Below are 17,501 nucleotides of genomic sequence, written 5' to 3'. Positions count from 1 at the left end.
GAAATGGCACACATTTGTGTTAGGACAAGTCACTCGAGTTTGTTGCGGAATTGTAAGATAGGATCAAAATTGTCATTTGTTGTGGTCGAACGACTTTACTTTGATGCAGAGGTTTCCAATTGGAAAATTCCACTCGTTATGGCCAAGTTTTCACCGGACACACTAAACTGGAGGCTTAATGGAGCAAAGCTTCCATTTATTAAGACAATGCAAGCCGCAATTTTAGTACTATTATAGACTTAAGCAAAATGTCGTGGTTGTGGTCGCTGTTTCTAATAACTGTTGTACTAACGACGTACCTTTGGTCCCGCCGAAAACTATATTTGTTGGCAACCAAACTCCCAGGTCCCTCGAGTTTACCTCCAATAGGATGCGGCCTCAGATTTCTCTGTGACAAAAAAGGTACGACTTTTTAGACAGAAGTTCTAACCCGTTTTTAGATATTCTAGACGTTTTTCTAGATCTTACAACCCCATATTCCTCCCCGTGTAAACTATGGATCGGGCCAGAACTCCTCGTATTCATCAAAGACCCTAAACAACTGCAGACTGTTTTCCAGTCGTCTGCACTCTCAACCAAGGCCCGTTTTTACCGGATTTTGGAAGAATTTTTGGGGAAAGGCTTGGTTACTTCTGGTGGTACGTATTTTCGCACTGGGTGGTCTCAAAATAACAATATTTTTAAGGGGCGCTTCACAAGCGACACAAAAAGCTGCTACAACCCCTTTTTTCCCAAAGAATGGTTGATGGTTATAGCCACTTGTTCCAAAAACACGCAGGCAAGTTTGTTCGTGTTCTAGAACGACATATTGATGGAGACGAGTTTGACGTTATGCCATATTTGCATGACTCTATATTTGAGACAACGATGGGTAAGCAAACTATTTTCGTACTAAGACAAAATTTTGATCAAAAATTTCAGATTTGCTTCTGGAGGATGAAAATAGTCACTCAATAGATTATAAAGACGTCCCTACCTACGTCAAGAGGTTCTAGTTTCACTTGTTTTTAAACCAACAACTGACTCCAATTTTGTAGATTTTACGAACTCGGTTTTCAGAGATTTAGAACCTTCTGGTTACATTTTGATTTTATTTATCAGAGGACTTCAAACTACAGAGAAGTGAGGACGATGAAAGAAGTGGCAAATACCATGGTGGAGGAAGTAAGAACTAGTGATTAGTGTGTCAATAGTGTAACGCTTGATTGTAGATAATGGCCACCACTGTTCAGAAGGTAGTTCAAAGATTGGAAACTGGTACCTTGACGAAATCAGAACAGATGAGGGCACCATCAGTACTAGAACGGATAGTCGAAATTGGGCACTCTCAACCAGAAGTGTTAAGTGAGCAACACTCTATAGATCACTTAATATCACTAATCGGAGCTGTAGGTTGTCAAAATTTGTGTCCCGAATGTTTAGTTTGTCGTTTCAGAGTCAAGACACCACGAGTTCCGCTATAGCATTTACCTGCATGATGTTGGCAGCGTATCCTCACATACAAGTACTTGTACAAGTTTTGACTAACCTCACTAGATACAATCAACGTTGTTTTAGGACTTGGTTATTACAGAAATTCGAGACGTTCTTGGTCCTAAAACCACTCTAGATTATACTGACGCCTCCAAACTACAGTACCTCGAAATGTGTCTCAAAGAAACCATGAGGTTATTCGCAGTGGTACCATTCGTGTTTCGTCAAACAACTGAAGATTTCCAACTGGGTGATTTGATAATCCCGAAGAACGTGACCGTCGGACTGTCAATATACCACGCCCATAGAGACCCCAATCACTGGGAAAAACCAAACGAATTTTACCCACAACATTTCGTCCCTGAAGCAGTAACCAAAAGACACCCTTATGCTTTCATACCCTTTAGCGGTGGTTCCCGAAAATGCCTAGCCCAAATCTATTCCTACACCATTTTGAAAATCTTTCTGGCAAATATCGTCCTAAATTACGAACTATCAAGTCCCCGAAAAGTCGAAGACCTTAAATTGACTGCTGACATCACAGTCAGGCCTGTGGATGGACACTTATTCAAAATCCGTCGACGATATATCAAATAAAAAATAAACTCTCGTTAAGTCTTGTTAGATCCTTGACCCCCTGTGACAATCCACCACCTATTGTTCAAACCACAGCAATTACTTGTGGTTTAATTAAAAACGGCCTGAGTAATGAGGCAGAGATAATTCTTGCACAAGCTGCTGCATTCGATCACGACACCATAAATCAGGCAATCTTGGTGGCTGCAGAATTATATCATTGTAAGGTCGGTTTTGAAATGGGAAAAAATCTTAGAAAGTTCACTACAATGCTGTGTATATTTAAAGTGACGGTGCTGGACGGGCATTCGAAGGGTGGTGTTCGGTGTAGCTAGTGTGCGATGGAGTTTTTGCTGTTTTTGTCGGTTTTGGTTACACTGGGCGTTATTTTTGTCGGGCGGTATCACTGGTCGCGCAGGAAATTGTATTTGTTTGCGGGTAAAGTGTCGGGGCCTTTGGCGTTTCCTTTCGTGGGAAATGGGCTGAAATTTTTGTGCAGGAAGGAAGGTGAGGCTGAATTCAGTGTTGTTTGTTTTTAATATACGAATGTGATTTTTTTCGAGATGCGTGTTTTTGTTTGTTTGTTTTTATTTTCGTTCGGTTATGTGGGATGTCGGAAAAGTCATTTTATTTTGTTTAAATTAATTAGTAGCTTGTCGGTGGAAGAAAATAATTGGTGGGTGTTGGTAGAGTATTTTTTTGTTTGAAAGTAAATGTGATATTTAAATTAGCAATAAAATATTTAAGTAACGACAATTTTATTATGTAATATTTTAAAATAGATAAATCAATGGGAAAATCGAAAAATTACAATACCGGAAAATTGAAAAATTCTCAAAATTGAAATGTTGAAAAACTGAGAAATTGAAAACTTGAAAAATCAAAAAATTGAAAAAATTTCAAAATGGTTAAATCCAGATGTCGAAAAATCGTAAATTTGAAAAATAAAAATTTTTAAATATATACTCATATTAAAAATTTAAAAAACCTGTAAAACGGAGCATCAAAAAATTGTAAAATCGAACAACTGAAAAATCGAAAAATGTAAAATATAAGAAATCGAAAGATTGAAAGCCCGAAACCCTGAAAAATTAGAAAAACGAGAAATCAAAAAATCCAAAATTTAAAAAATGGAAAAAAAAATCGAAAACTGAAGAATTGAAAAATTAAAAAATAGACAAAATGAAAAATCCCAAAACCGAAATGTTGAAAAAATTGAAAATGCAAAACATCGAAAATTGGAAAATTCAAAAATCTAAAAATGGAAAAGCTGAAAATTCGGAAACTCGAAAATCGAAAAATCGAATATCTAATTATTAGAAAATTGAAACATCGAGAATCGAAACATGAGAAAATCGAGAAATTGAAATAGCCCAAACGAAAAATTAAAAATTGAAAAATTTTGAATTTATGAAGATCAATAAATCGGAAAATTTTAAACATCGAACAATGCGAAATTAAACAATTCAAAAAATTGAAAATTCAAAAAAATCTAAAACCGAGAAGTCGAAAAATCAAAAGATTGAGGAATCCACACCTCAAAAAATTGAAAATGAAAATAAAAAATAGAAAAATCGGAAATCTGAAAAATCGATAAATTGAAATATCGAAATAATGAAGAATTTCAAATCGAAAAATGGGGAAATCAAGAAATCGAAAAATTGTGTTATTCAGAAATCGAGAAATGGAAAAGTTGAAAAAACGAAAATATAGAAAAATCCCAAAATAGAAACATCGAGAAATTGATAAATCGAAAAATTAAAAGACCCCAAAACAAAAAATCGAAAATTTAAAAAATTCAAAAAGTTGAAAAGTCAAAAGCTTGACAATTTGAAAAATTGAATAGTCAAAAACTTGAAGAGTCCGAATTGAAAAATCGAAGAATTGAGACATGAAGAATTCGAAAAATGGACAAATTAAAAACGTGGAAACGCCAAAAATTGAAAATTTGAAAATTGGAAAAATTTTAAAATCGAAAAATTGTAGAATCAATAAATCGACAAATCAAGAAATTAAAAAATCTAAAAAGTGGAAAATCAAAAACTGAAAAATCCGAAAACTGAAATTTCAAAAATTCAAAAATTGACAAACTCAAAAACCTGAAAAATTGAAAACGCAGAAACTTCATCAACTGAAAATTTGAAAAATTGGAAAATTAAAAAAAATAGAAAAATTGAAGACTCAAAAAATTAAAAATCGTAAAACTGAAAAATCGTAAAATCAAAAAATTAAATTGAAGGACAGAATAATTCCAAACTCAAAAATCGAAAAATTGAAAAACCATAAAACGAAAAATTGAAAATTCGAGACATTGAAAAATCTAGAAATCGGAAAATCCGAAAAATCAAATATCGAAAAATTGGGAGACTGAAAGTTGAAAAAATGAGAAATCTAGAATTTAAAATATCAAAAAAATTAAAATATCGAAAAACTGAAAATCAAAAAATTGAAAAATCGAGATATCGAAAAAAATCGAAAAATTGAGATATCTAGAAATCGAGACATCGAAAAGTCGGAAAACAAAAAATTGTTGAAACGAAATATTGAAAAATCTCAAAACTGAAATATTGAAAAATTGAAAAATCGAAAATTAAAAAAATTCAAAATCTGAAAAGTCAAATACTTGAAAACTTGAAAAATTCAAAAATCGTACATTCGAAAAAGCAAGAATTCGAAAACGTAGAGACGCCAAAAATGGAAAATTTGAAAAATGGGAAAATTGAAGAAACAAAATACTGAAAAATCCCGAAACTGAATTATTTAAAAATTGATAAATCGAAAAACTGAAAAATACTAAAACTGATTATAAATTGAGAAATCGACAAATTGAAACATCGAGAAACAGAAAAATCGAAAAGCCGAAAATATAAAAAATCAAAAATTGGAAAATCAAAAACCTGAAAAATCGAAAAATTGAAATGGTAGGAACGTCAAAAACATTAAAAATTCAAAAACTAAAAAATTCGAAAAATCGAAGAATCAAGAAATCAAGAATTCGAAAAATCGACAAATCGTAAGCATAGAAACGCCAAAAATGGACAATTTGAAAAACGGAAAAATTTAATAATTGAAAAACTGTAGAAAAAAAAAATTGACAAATCGAGAAATTGAAAAGTCTAAAAATTGAAGAATCAAAAATCTGAAAATTCCCAAAACTGAAATATCTATAAATTGACAAAACGAAAAACTCAGAAATACCAAAACTGAAACATCGTAAAAAGTCGGAAAATCGAAAGTTTAATAAATTAAAAGTTTGAAAGTCAGAAACCTTAAATATCGAAAAATAGAAATGCTAGAATTCTCAAAAATTGAAAATTTGCAGTATGGGAAAATAAAAAAAAATGAAAAATTGGAAAAATAAAAAAATTTTAAAAATCATAAAACCTAAAAACCTAAAACCGAGAAGTCGCAAAATCGATCGATCGAGGAATCGAAACCTCAAAAAATTGAAGAACTGAGATTTTTTTTTCCTTTATTATTACTATTATTATTAACTTCGCATATATTTGTATTTTTGTTCCCATAAGGACGTTAAATGTCTGTGGGAAAATAAACTACCATTATTATTATTATTATTATTATTTAAAACAGAAAAATTGGAGAACTGAACAATCGAAAAATCGAAAAAATTGAAAAATTGAAAAATCAAGAAATCAAGAAATCGAAAAGTCGAAAAACCGAAAAATTGTAGAAAAGAAATATTGAAAAATCCCAAAACTGAAACATCGGAAAGTCGAAAATCGAAAAATCAAAAATTTTAAAAATCAAAAAATTGAAAAATAAAAAACTTGAAAATTCGAAAAAATAGAAAAAATCGAAGAATCGAGAAACCAAGAATTCGAAAAATCGACGAATTAAAATGGAAAATTTGAAAAATGGAAAAATTTAAAAGTTTAAAAACTCTAAAATCAAAAAATTGACTAATCAAGAAATTGGAAAATGAAATTGAATAATCAAAAAACTGAAAAGTCCCAAAACTGATCGTAAATTGAAAGATCGACAAATTGAAAAATTGGAAAATAGAAAAGTCGAAAAACAGAGAATTTAAACAATCAAAAATTGAAAAACCAAAAAGTTGAAGAATCGAAAAATTGAAAACGCAGAAATGTCAATAACGGAAAATTTGAAAAATGAGGAAATTAAAAAAAAAACAAAAAGTGAAGAATCAAAAAATTAAAAAATCGTAAAACTGAAAAATCGTAAAATCGAGAAAAATTGAAGAATCGAAAATCTGAAAAATCTAGAAACTGAAGGATTGAATAACTTCAAACTGAAATACTGAAAAATTGAGTAATCGAAAAATTGAAAATCCAGAAAATGAAACATTGAAAATTCGAGAAATTGAAAACTCAAAAAATTTGAAAATCCCAAAACTGAAATATCGAAAAATTGAGGGATCGAGAGAAAAAACGATAAATCGAAAATTAGGAATTTTGGGAAATCGAATAATTAGAAACTGATAAACTGAAAAATCGATTAATCGAGAAATCGAGAATTCGAAAAATCAACAAATTGAAATAAACATAAAAAGCCAAAAAGTGATAATTTGAAAAATGGAAAAATTTAAAAATCGAAGAATTGAAAATTCCTAAAAACAAGAAATCGAAAATTTGAAAAAATCGAGAAGTTGAAGAATTGAAAAATCCCATACTGACATCCAAAAAGTGCGTAATCGAAAAAATGAAAATCTAGAAATCGAAAAAGCGAAAATTAAAAAATTGATCATCAAAAATTTGTCAACTTTGTTTTTGTTCCAAGAATCTTAATGTCAAGGATAAAAATTCAACACGTATTCATAAACTACAAGTTCAGGATTATGGTACTTTTTAAAATTTAAAAGGGGCAGGGATAAATTTTGATTAACAATTTACCTTAAAACGTTTGCAATATTTTAAAGCATTCCATTTTGCAATGTCAAAGTTAAATAGTAAAATTTTAATTATAATTTTTTCCAAAAAACTCAACATGGAGTCATAAACCACAGGTAGAGAAGTACGTTATCTTACAAAATTTAATTAACATTTACTATAGCAAAGTTTGAGGATGACATTATTCCATTACATCTTTTTTCGTACTCTAGGGGTCAAGAAACATCGAGCAAATATGAAAATAGCCAATCGCTCGACGGATTCGATTACAATAATTCCTTAACTTACGCTAGGGAACTAAAAAGTGTGTTAGTTTGTGTAATGTCGCTAAAATTTTTATATATTCGTTAAACCATTCAAACCGTTCCCACTAATCACTTATTATGAATGCACAAAAATCACTATCTGTCTATAACTAATTTTAGTAAAGGGTCCTTTTACTTCTGTATTATATAACATTATTTTTACCATTACAATAAAACTAATTGAAATGGCGCACATTCACCTTTACCGCCGATTTACATATGCATGTAAATACCTTACAGCAAGTTTTGCAGATAGTCATCATAACGTTCATTATTCTTTGCATGGAAATGTTCATTGTAAAAAATTAAAGTGCTTTTTCGAATTTCAGATATCTTAAACGTCTTCATTAACGAAACAGACCAGTACCCATCTCCAGTACGACTTTGGGTAGGACCGAAACTTATCCTAGTGGTGAAAGACCCCACTCAAATGCAGGCAAGCACCACCACTTCAAAATTTTTCCACCACCTAATAACATAGTACCTTTCAGATTATTCTACAATCTTCGAAAATCGCAACCAAAGCCTTTGTTTACGAATTCTTGGAACCATTTCTGGGCAAAGGCTTGTTTACAGCGAATGGTTTATACCACAAGACTCAAAGACGGTTGCTGCAGCCCCTATTTTCACAAAGACTCATAGATGGGTACAGCCACATATTCCAAAAACATGCCAACAAGTTTGTGAAACAGATAGAAAAACATGTGGGGGGACCAGAGTTTGACATTTCTTTTTATTTGCACGATTCAGCTTTCGAATCAACGATGGGTACTTTGAATCGTTAAAAAAAAACAAATTATTTGTCAAAAACGTTGTAGACTTGATGCTAGAAGACAAAAATGACCACTCCTTAGACTATAAAGACGTCCCTCAGTTCGTGCGCAGGTTTTACAATATAGTTTTCACAAGAGTGCGAAACTTTTGGTTCCACTTTGACTTCATTTACGAAAAGTCGTCGTACTTTAAGGAACAGTTAATGATGAGGCGGCTTGCAGACACCATGATTAAAGAGGTTCGTTGACATTAATTAGTACCAAAGATTCGATTTCGTTTCTAGATTCTAGACACAAGAGTTCCGGAGGTTGTTCAACGAATAAAAAATAACGAAAAGCCTGAAGATGACAGATCGCCGTCTATGTTAGAATCGATACAAGAAATGCTTCAAGAAAATCCAGACTGTTTTAGCGAAAAAGAATGTATCGATCACTTGATGACTTTTATGGCTACGGTGAAACTCAAAAATTGGTACTAGTTCTTACTTCATTTCAATTTTTAGAGCCAAGATACTCAAAGCTCGGCTATAGCTTTTACGTTCATGATGTTGGGAGCTTACCCCGAAATACAGGCACGTCATACTGTCAAACTGTGAAAAAAGAAATAATTGTTCAGAAATCCGTTGTAGGATTTGGTGGTTCAAGAACTTAGAGAAGTTCTGGGTCAACGCACGTCTTTAGACTTTACTGATGTAACAAAACTGAAGTACTTAGAAATGTGTATTAAAGAGGCGATGAGGTTGTACCCTGTGGCTCCTTTTATATTCAGGGAGACAACGGAAGAATTTCAGTTGGGTGAGAGTTTAAATTTTAACGAAGAATCAACGTATTGCTAAAATTGATGCTTATGCAACCAACAATACATGGCCAAGTTAAACGTCAAAACTTTGCACAAAATGGAAACTAATAAAAGTTAAACTTTCTCAACAATGTTGATGTTTCTGACATTTCCTAATCTAAATTATGTTTTTTCTTTTAGAGAACCTCATAATTCCTGAAAATGTTACTGTTACGTTGTCTATTTATCACGTCCATAGGGACCCAAAGTGTTGGGAGAAACCGAACGAGTACTACCCAGAACATTTTTCTGCAGAAGCTACAACCAAACGAAATCCTTACGCCTTTATACCCTTCAGTGCAGGACCCAGGAAATGCATAGGTACGTCAATTTTTGGAACCATGAATCGAAATTTTAACTCCATTTTTAGCTCAACAGTACTCATACGCCAATATGAAAATATTGTTGAGTACTGTACTCTTGAATTACGAAATATTTTGCCAACAGAAGGTGGAAGACATCCAGTTGACTACTGACATATCGATCAGACCCCTTGGTGGTTACAATATTAAAATAAAACCACGAAGTTTGTAGAAACAAATAAATTGACAATACTTTGAACAGTTTGCTAAAGACCTGAAGTATTTATTTCACACAAGCTACATAGTCACTACAAAGTCATCAATTTTTGGTATTTAATGTTTGGCGATTCGGTGACAACGTGGTTAACCTGAAGCGACTGCACTTTCTTAACCTCCAAATCCTTCAACAAATCGTACTTCACGTTATCCACTTTCGTACCACTTCTTGACTTCAACAACTCCTGCCCAGATTTCAATTTTTCATTAACTTTGGAGATGACATTCACTAGAGAGATATTAGCTTTGACTAACTTTTTCTTAAGAGTGTTTGGGGTGAAAATGCTTCTGTCTTTCTGTTTGTAGATCACCGTCTCGCTATTTGAGTTTATTTTGTCGTTGGAAATTTCTTCATATATTGTTGTGTCAAGATTATTTTCAATAGAATCAGCTTGTTTTTCTTCTATATCTTCATTTTGCTCAGTCTTTACTTCTTCGTTGTCTTCTTGGTCCCACAAGTTGAGCCTTGGCGTTTCGTGTTTGTGCTCTGACAACGAATCTTCGTCACTGATATCTTTATCATTTGTGGCTGTCAATAACCAAGCACTGGTTTGACAACCACACTCCAAAAGTCTATATCTTAACAGTTCGTTGTAGTCTTTAATTTTGTCTTTGTCGGGTTCTTCGTGCTCCCAAATCGAAGACAACTTATTTTCTAACTGTCTAAAGCAATCGTGTTCTTCTCTCCTTATTCTAGTCCAGTGCACTATCAAGTAGCACAGTAGTGGAAAATACAAAGTATCTGACTAAAACTCAAGTACTTAAATTGTGGTTCGTCTAGACACAATTATCTTACTTTAGTGACAATTCCTGGTCTGTAAGGTCGAACGAATAGCGACGGACCAAAATAAGTGGTAGCCGCCATGATGTTCTCCCAGTTGAGTTTAGTAGAAGAACGACGCCTCGTTGAAATTTTTCGCAAGAAATTGATCAAAGTGTAGATTAACATGATGTTAACTTTAGGGAGTCTGTGTACCCACCAAGCAATTTCTGATTCTAGCTCAGCGTCCGAGTCCATTTTGCTAAGTCTGCACTGAGTCGCTAAATACTCCCAGTTGTAACTCCTCCCGTCTGTAAAATGGGGGAAGAGTGGGAGAGGAAGAAGGCCTAAGAAGTGTCTCAGTAGCCAAAACAAAGACGACGGAGGCATTTTGTCGCAGTGGTGTAGTTTTCCATTGACTAGAGTTTCCTTGAGGTCTAGCACATCGCTCAGAGTACCTTCAAATTGACTAAAGTTTCAGGGGTTTTGACACTTTTTACACTTGTGGGTACTTACTTAAGTACGTATTTTAGGCGGAAGTTCGATTGCTTTAGGGCGACACTTGCTTGCCAGAAGAGGTTCTGAAAAGTTTGCTTTGTTAGTACTGGGGGTGGATTTTTGGTTATTGGGTACGTGTAGTCGAGGGTGGATGCTGTTAGACGGGAAAATGTCTTCCAATGGAATTCCAAAGTCAAACCTGCTGAAACCAAGATTGGGGGATTTTTGGTGGGGTGGGTTTTGGGTTGGCTTACTTTATACAAAAAATGTTTGCTTCGTTCATTGCTATTATTTCGGGCAAACGTGACAATTTCACATTAAAAAAATGGAATGTCAAATTCTAGACAACAAGCATGGGCGGGAACCTTTGAACCGTTGTGGGGGGGAAATGGGGGCAATTTAAATTTCACAATTTATTTTTAATTTTTCGATTTTCTATTTCTCATTTTTTCAATTTTCAGTTTTTCCGTTTTTCAATTTCGATTTTTAATTTTCATTTCCTCGATTTATAATTTTTCAGTTTTCAACAAAAGGAACAAATTTATTCAAACTGAAATTTTGAAAAACTGCAAACTCGAAACATTGAAAAATCGAAAAACTAAATAACCAAAAATCGAAAAATTAAAAAAAAATAAATAGAAAAATTATATATACATATATTATATATAATTGAAAATCTAAAAATTGAGAAGTCAAAATGGTTTCATTTTACCATTTTTTTTAGTTTTTCAATTTTTCACAAAAGGAACAAATTGATTCAAATTTTGAAAAATTTAAATTAAAAAAATTGAGAATCCAAAAATCGAAAAATTAAAATAACTAAAGCAGAAAAATTGACCACTCAAAAAAATTCTTAAATTGAAAAACTGAAAAATCGAATGATATAGAAATTGAAGAATTTAATATTGGAAAACCAAAATTGAAAAATCGAAAATTTAAGAAATCGAAACGTTTTCCTTTTCTCGATTATTAATTTTTCAATGTTCAACAAAAGACGAAAAAATTTATCCAAACTAATATTTTGGAAAATTGAAAAGTCTAAAAACTGAAATCAAAAATCGTAAAATTTAAAGAAATTGATATAGAAAGATTGAAAAATCGAGAAATCTAAAAGTTGTTAAATTGTAAAATTGACAAATGTTAGAGAAATTGAAAATTTTATTATTGAAGAACCAAAATCGAAAAATCGGAAAATTGAAAAATCGAAAAACTTTCATTTTCTCGATGTTTGATTTTTCAATTTTCAAAAAAAGGACACATGAAAAATTAAAAAAATTAAAATTGAAAAATAGAAAAATTGAAAAATTGAGAATTCGAAAAACTGTTAAATTGTAAAATTGAAAAATCGAATATGAAACATCGAAAATTTGAGAATTTGAAAAGTTTTCCTGTACTAGATTATTAATTTTTCAATTTTCAAGAAAAGAATTAAACTTATTCAAAGTGAAATTTCGAAAAACTGAAAAGTCAAGACAAAAAAGTTGAAAAACTGAGAAACCAAATTCTAAAAATGAAAAAATTAAAAGATAAAAATAAAAAAAAAATAAAAATTGTGAAACTGAAAAATAAATTGAGATATTGAAAAATTTAATATTCAAAAACCAACATTGGCAAACCGAAAAGTTTTCGTTTTCTTGATTTGTAATTTTTCGACTTTCCATTTTTCTTTTTCAGTTTTCCATTTTTCAGTTTCGATTTTTAATTTTTCAATATTCAGCAAAGGAACGAACTTATTAATAATAATAATAATTTATTTCAATTTCTTTATTAAACTTGAAATTTTGAAGAATCAAAAAGTTGAAAAATTGACGAATAGAAAAATTGAAATTGGAAGATCAAATATTGAAAAAGCAAGAATTGAAAAACGGAAAACAAATATAAAAAAATTAAAGAATTGAAAAGTCAAAAAATGGAGAAATCGAAACGTTTTCATTTTCTCCATTTTTAATTTTTCAATTTTCAACAAAGAGAACAAATTTATTCAAAATGAAATTTTAAAAACTGCAAACTTAGAAAATTGAAAACTCGTAAAATTAAACAAATGGAAATAGAAAAATAGAAAAAATTAATATAATTGAGAAATCTAAATGTAAAAGTGCAAAATTGAAAAATTGAAAAATTGAAATTGAAAACTGGAAAACTGAAAATTTTAATGTTGAATAACCGAAATTCAAAAATCGGAAAATTGTGAAATGAAAAGTTTTCATTTTCTCGATTTTTAATTTTTCAATATTCAGCAAAGGAACAAACTTATTTAATAATAATAATAATAATAATTTATTTCAATTTATTTATTCAACTTGAAATTTTGAAGAATCAAAAAGTTGAAAAATTGACGAATAGAAAAAGTGAAAAATCGAATATTGGAAGATAAAATATTAAGAAAACAAAAATTGAAAAACGGAAAAAATATAAAAAAATTAAAGAATTGAAAAGTCAAAAAATGGAGAAATCGAAACGTTTCCATTTTCCCCATTTTTAATTTTTCAATTTTCAACGAAAAGAACAAATTTATTCAAACTCAAATTTTAAAAACTGCAAACTTAAAAAATTGAAAACTCGTAAAATTAAACCAATGGAAACAGAAAAATAGAAACAATTAATATAATTGAGAAATCTAAATGTAAAAGTGCAAAATTGAAAAATTGAAATTGAAAACTGGAAAATTGAAAAATTTAATGTTGAATAACCGAAATTCAAAAATCGGAAAATTGTGAAATGAAAAGTTTTCATTTTCTCGATTTTTAATTTTTCAATTTTCAAGAAAAGGAACAAATTTATTCAAACTGATATTTTAAAAACTTCAAATTTGAAAAATTGAAATCTCTTAAAATTAAAAAAATGGAAATAGAAAAATAGAAAAAATGAATATAATTGAGGAATCGAAATGTAAAATTGTAAAATTGGAAAACTGAAATTGAAAAATTTTATATTGAATAACCGAAATTCAAAAATCGGAAAATTGTGAAATGAAAAGTTTTCATTTGCTCGTTTTTTAATTTTTAAATTTTCAGTAAAAGGAACAAATTTATTCAAACTGAAATTATGAAAAATCGAGAAGTTGAAAATAATACAAATAGAAAAACGGAAAAATAAAATGTCGAAAAATTTTTAAAGATCTAAAATCAAAAAATTGCAAGATTGTAGAATTGAAAAATCGAAAGATAGAAACAGTGAAAAATCAAATATTGAAAAATTAAAATAGAAACACAAAAAAATTTAATACTGGAAAACCAAAATTCAAAAATCGAAAATTTGAGAAACCGAAAAGTTTTCTTTCTTCCTATTTATAATTTTTCAACAAAAAGAACAAATTTATGCAAACTGAAATTATGAAAAATTTGAAAGTCGAAAAACTGAAAAACCGAAAAAATGAGACACCAAAAATCGAAAAATTAAAAAAACTGAAGCAGAAAAATAGAAAACTTGAATAATTGAGAATACGAAAAATTGTGAAATTGTAAAACTGAAAAATCGAGTGATCGAGAAATTGAGGAATTTAATATTGAATAATCAAAATTAAAAAATCAAAAATTTGGGAAATCGAAAATTTTTCATTTCCTCGATTATTAATTTTTCAATTTTCTACTAAAGGAAGAATTTTAGTTAAACTAAAATTTGAAAAAATGAAAAGTCGTAAAACTGAGAACGCAAAATCGCAAAATTATAAAAATTAAACCAGAAAAACAGAGAAATTGAATAATCTAAAATTTGATAAATTGTAAAACTGAAAAATCGAATGATCGAGAAACTGAAAAATTTAATATTGAAAAACCAAAATTGCAAAGTCGACAAATTGAAAAATTGGAAAAGTTTTCATTTTCTTGATTTTTGATTTTTCAATTTTCAACAAAAACAAATTTATTGAAAATGAAATTTTGAAAAACTGAAAACTGAAAATTAAAAAATGTAAAAACTGGATAACTAACAAATGAAAAATTAAAAAAATTAACAATATGGAGACAAAAATTGAATAAACGAGAAATCGAAACATTTTAAAATTGTAAAATTGAAAAATGAGACAATTAAGAAATTGAAAAATTTTATGTTGAAAAACTAAAAATCGAAAAATTGAGAAATCGAAAAATTTTCAATTCATCAATTTTTAATTTTTTAATTTTCCACTAAAGGAACTGAAATTTTGAATAACTCAAAAAATCAAAAATTGAAAAATCGCAAAACTGAATAACCAAAAATCGAAAAATTAAAAAAATTAAAATAGAAAAATTGAATTGAAAAATCGAAAAATTGTTAGAATGTAAAATTAAAAAATCGAATGATAGAAAAACTGAAAAATTTAATACTGAAAAACCAAAATTGAAAAATCAGAAAATAAAAAAAAATAAAATGAAAAAACAGAGAAATTGAATACTTGAGAAATGGAAAAATTGTTAAACTGTAAAATTGAAAAATAGAATGATCGAGAATGAAAAATTTAATATTGAAAAAACCAAGATTGAAAAGTCGAAAAATTGAAAAATTGAAAAGTTTTCATTTTCTCGATTTTTCGAGAAACTCAAAAATCGAAAAATTGAGGTAACAATCGAAAAATCCGAAAATAAAGGAAATAAAAATCATAAAATCGAAAATTTGTTTGAAATTTCAATATCAAAATGAAAGATTGAAAAACTGAAAAAGTTTTCATTTTCTCGATTTTTCATTTTTCAATTTTCAACAAAAGGAACAACTTTATTGAAAATGAAATTTTGAAAAACTGAAAACTGAAAATTAAAAAATCGAAAAACTGAAAAACAAATGAAAAATTAAAAAATTTAAACTGGAAAAATAATTGAATATGTGAGATTTCGAAACATTTTAGATTTGTAAAACTAAAAATTGGACAACTTAGAAATTGAAAAATTTTATGTTGAAAACCCAAAAATCGAAAAATTGAGAAATCGAAAAGTTTTCAATTCATCAATTTTTCATTTTTTAAATTTCCACTAAAGGAAATGAAATTTTGAATAACTCAAAAAACCAAAAATTAAAAAATCGCAAAATTGAATAACCAAAAATCGAAAAATTATAAAAATTAAAATAGAAAAATTGAATTGAAAAATCGAAAAATTGTTAGAATGTAAAATTAAAAAATCGAATGATCGGGAAACTGAAAAATTTATTACTGAAAAACCAAAATTGAAAAATCAGAAAATTAAAAAAAAAAATAAAATAAAAAAACAGAGAAATTGAATAATTGAGAAATCGAAAAATTGTTAAACTGCAAAATTGAAAAATAGAATGATCGAGAAAATGAAAAATTTAATATTGAAAAAACCAAAATTGAAAAGTCGAAAAATTGAAAAATTGAAACTTTTCATTTTCTCGATTTTTTATTTTTCAATTTTCAATAAAAGGAACAACTTTTTTGAAAATGAAATTTTGAAAAACTGAAAACTGAAAATTAAAAAATCGAAAAACTGAAAAACAAATGAAAAATTAAAAAATTTAAATTGGAAAAATAATTGAATATGTGAGAAATCCAAACATTTTAAATTTGTAAAATTAAAAATGGGATAACTTAGAAATTGAAAAATTTTCAATTCATCAATTTTAAATTTTTTAATTTTCCACAAAAGAAACTGAAATTTGAATAACTGAAAAAACAAAAAAAAACAAAATTGAATATCCAAAAATCGAAAAATTAAACAATTAAAATGGAAAAATTGAATTGAGAAATCGAAAAATTGTTAGAATGTAAAATTAAAAAATCGAAGGATCGAGAAACTGAAAAATTTAATACTGAAAAAACAAAATTGAAAAATCAGAAAATTAAAAAAAAATAAAATAGAAAAACAGAGAAATTGAATAATTGAGAAATCGAAAAATTGTTAAACTGTAAGACTGAAAAATCGAATGATCGAGAAAATGAAAAATTTTGAAATTGAAAAAACCAAAATTAAAAAATCGAAAAATTGAAAAATTGAAAATGTTTCATTTTCGCGATTTTTGATTTTTCAATTTTCCTCAAAAGGAACTGAAATTTTGATTAATTGAAAAGTTAAAATACTGAAAAATCGGGAAAATTACAACACCGAAAATTGACAAATTAAAAAAATTGAAATAGAAAAATTGTATTAAGAAATCGAAAAATTGCTAGACTGCAAAATTGAAAAATCGAATATCGAGAAGTTAAAATATTTAATATTAAAAAACCAAATTTCAAAATTTAAAAATCGAGAAACTCAAAAATCGAAAAACTGAGGTAACTAAAAATCGAAAAACCCGAAAATAAAGGAAATAAAATCGAAAATTCGTAGTTTGAAATTTCAATATCAGAATGAAAAATAAAAGATCGAGAAATTGAAAAATTAAAAAACGAGATCTCAAAAAATTGGAAAAAAATTATAAGCTGAAAAATCCAAAAATAGTAAATTTCAAAAACTGTAAATGAAGAAAACCAAAAATTTAAAAACCAAATAAGTAATTCAAAAGTTGAACTGGAAAATTCAGAAGTTCAGAAGAAAAATTGCCAGTCAAAATACCATAAAATCGAAGTACTTAGAAATCGAAAAATGGATTGTAAAAAATAGGTGACGTCAATGATCAAAGTAATCAATTATCGATCCATCACAATTTGCCGGTTATTCGTTAGACGATTTCTTTAACGATGAACTTTATTGCTTTAGCATTATGTAAGTTTTATGTTACTTACATCAACACCAGTAAACTAGTTATTATAATTAGTGTTATGACAGCAGCATTGTTACCGTTACCAGTTTCACTAAAAAGAGTAAAAATTAACTGACGAAGATGCAAATCTAATATGCAACGTTTCACTTAAATTAGGAGATACCTCGTCTTGCACGTTGTTTCAATAAACACTGTTTGCACT

The 17,501-nt window shown here is 28.8% G+C and overlaps 2 protein-coding genes across 5 annotated transcripts; one reads left to right on the top strand and one right to left on the bottom strand.

Annotated features, from left to right (window-relative positions):
* The first annotated feature begins 248 nt into the window (after positions 1-248).
* Positions 249-9,367, top strand: LOC135127384 (uncharacterized). The gene is made up of 18 exons (XM_064053831.1): positions 249-402; positions 441-638; positions 686-871; positions 922-988; positions 1,038-1,164; positions 1,212-1,388; positions 1,436-1,504; positions 1,558-2,021; positions 2,099-2,276; positions 2,385-2,556; positions 7,552-7,658; positions 7,714-7,990; positions 8,041-8,234; positions 8,280-8,450; positions 8,499-8,567; positions 8,625-8,790; positions 8,975-9,154; positions 9,204-9,367. The coding sequence occupies exons 1-18, from the start codon at positions 249-251 to the stop codon at positions 9,365-9,367; spliced, it is 3,120 nt and encodes a 1,039-aa protein (XP_063909901.1).
* A 30-nt stretch (positions 9,368-9,397) lies between these two features.
* On the bottom strand, positions 9,398-17,459 carry LOC135126589 (uncharacterized). 4 transcript variants are annotated; one of them, XM_064052613.1, is made up of 5 exons: positions 10,924-11,007; positions 10,805-10,871; positions 10,688-10,752; positions 10,208-10,640; positions 9,398-10,157 (listed from the first exon to the last, which is right to left on the bottom strand). In XM_064052613.1, the coding sequence occupies exons 1-5, from the start codon at positions 10,950-10,952 to the stop codon at positions 9,444-9,446; spliced, it is 1,308 nt and encodes a 435-aa protein (XP_063908683.1). In that variant the 5' UTR covers positions 10,953-11,007; the 3' UTR covers positions 9,398-9,443. The 4 variants fall into 4 exon arrangements, with proteins under 4 accessions (XP_063908683.1, XP_063908684.1, XP_063908686.1 ...); XM_064052614.1 differs by having other exon boundaries at positions 10,805-10,868; XM_064052616.1 differs by lacking the exons at positions 10,805-10,871; positions 10,924-11,007 and adding an exon at positions 17,383-17,459.
* Positions 17,460-17,501: the final 42 nt, after the last annotated feature.

The sequence above is a fragment of the Zophobas morio genome, unplaced genomic scaffold (assembly GCF_036711695.1).
Source record: "Zophobas morio isolate AGI-343-1 ecotype UQ-CSIRO unplaced genomic scaffold, CSIRO_AGI_Zmor_V1 ptg000011l, whole genome shotgun sequence".
NCBI lineage: Eukaryota > Metazoa > Arthropoda > Insecta > Coleoptera > Tenebrionidae > Zophobas > Zophobas morio.
Note: the sequence above shows the minus strand (reverse complement) of the source record. Positions and strands in the feature narration are given on the sequence as shown.

What these genes read in the sequence shown, in the direction of transcription:
- LOC135126589 (XM_064052613.1), bottom strand. Translation starts at nt 10,952, where the DNA reads ATGAACGAAGCAAACATTTTTTGTATAAA. An exon ending in GCATCCACCCTCGACTACAC is followed by an intron (nt 10,753 to 10,804) that starts GTACCCAATAAC and finishes CAAACTTTTCAG; the next exon opens with AACCTCTTCTGGCAAGCAAG. An exon ending in CGCCTAAAATACGTACTTAA is followed by an intron (nt 10,641 to 10,687) that starts GTAAGTACCCAC and finishes CTGAAACTTTAG; the next exon opens with TCAATTTGAAGGTACTCTGA.
- LOC135127384 (XM_064053831.1), top strand. Translation starts at nt 249, where the DNA reads ATGTCGTGGTTGTGGTCGCTGTTTCTAATAACTGTTGTACTAACGACG. An exon ending in CAAATACCATGGTGGAGGAA is followed by an intron (nt 1,165 to 1,211) that starts GTAAGAACTAGT and finishes GCTTGATTGTAG; the next exon opens with ATAATGGCCACCACTGTTCA. An exon ending in AACGGAAGAATTTCAGTTGG is followed by an intron (nt 8,791 to 8,974) that starts GTGAGAGTTTAA and finishes TTTTTCTTTTAG; the next exon opens with AGAACCTCATAATTCCTGAA.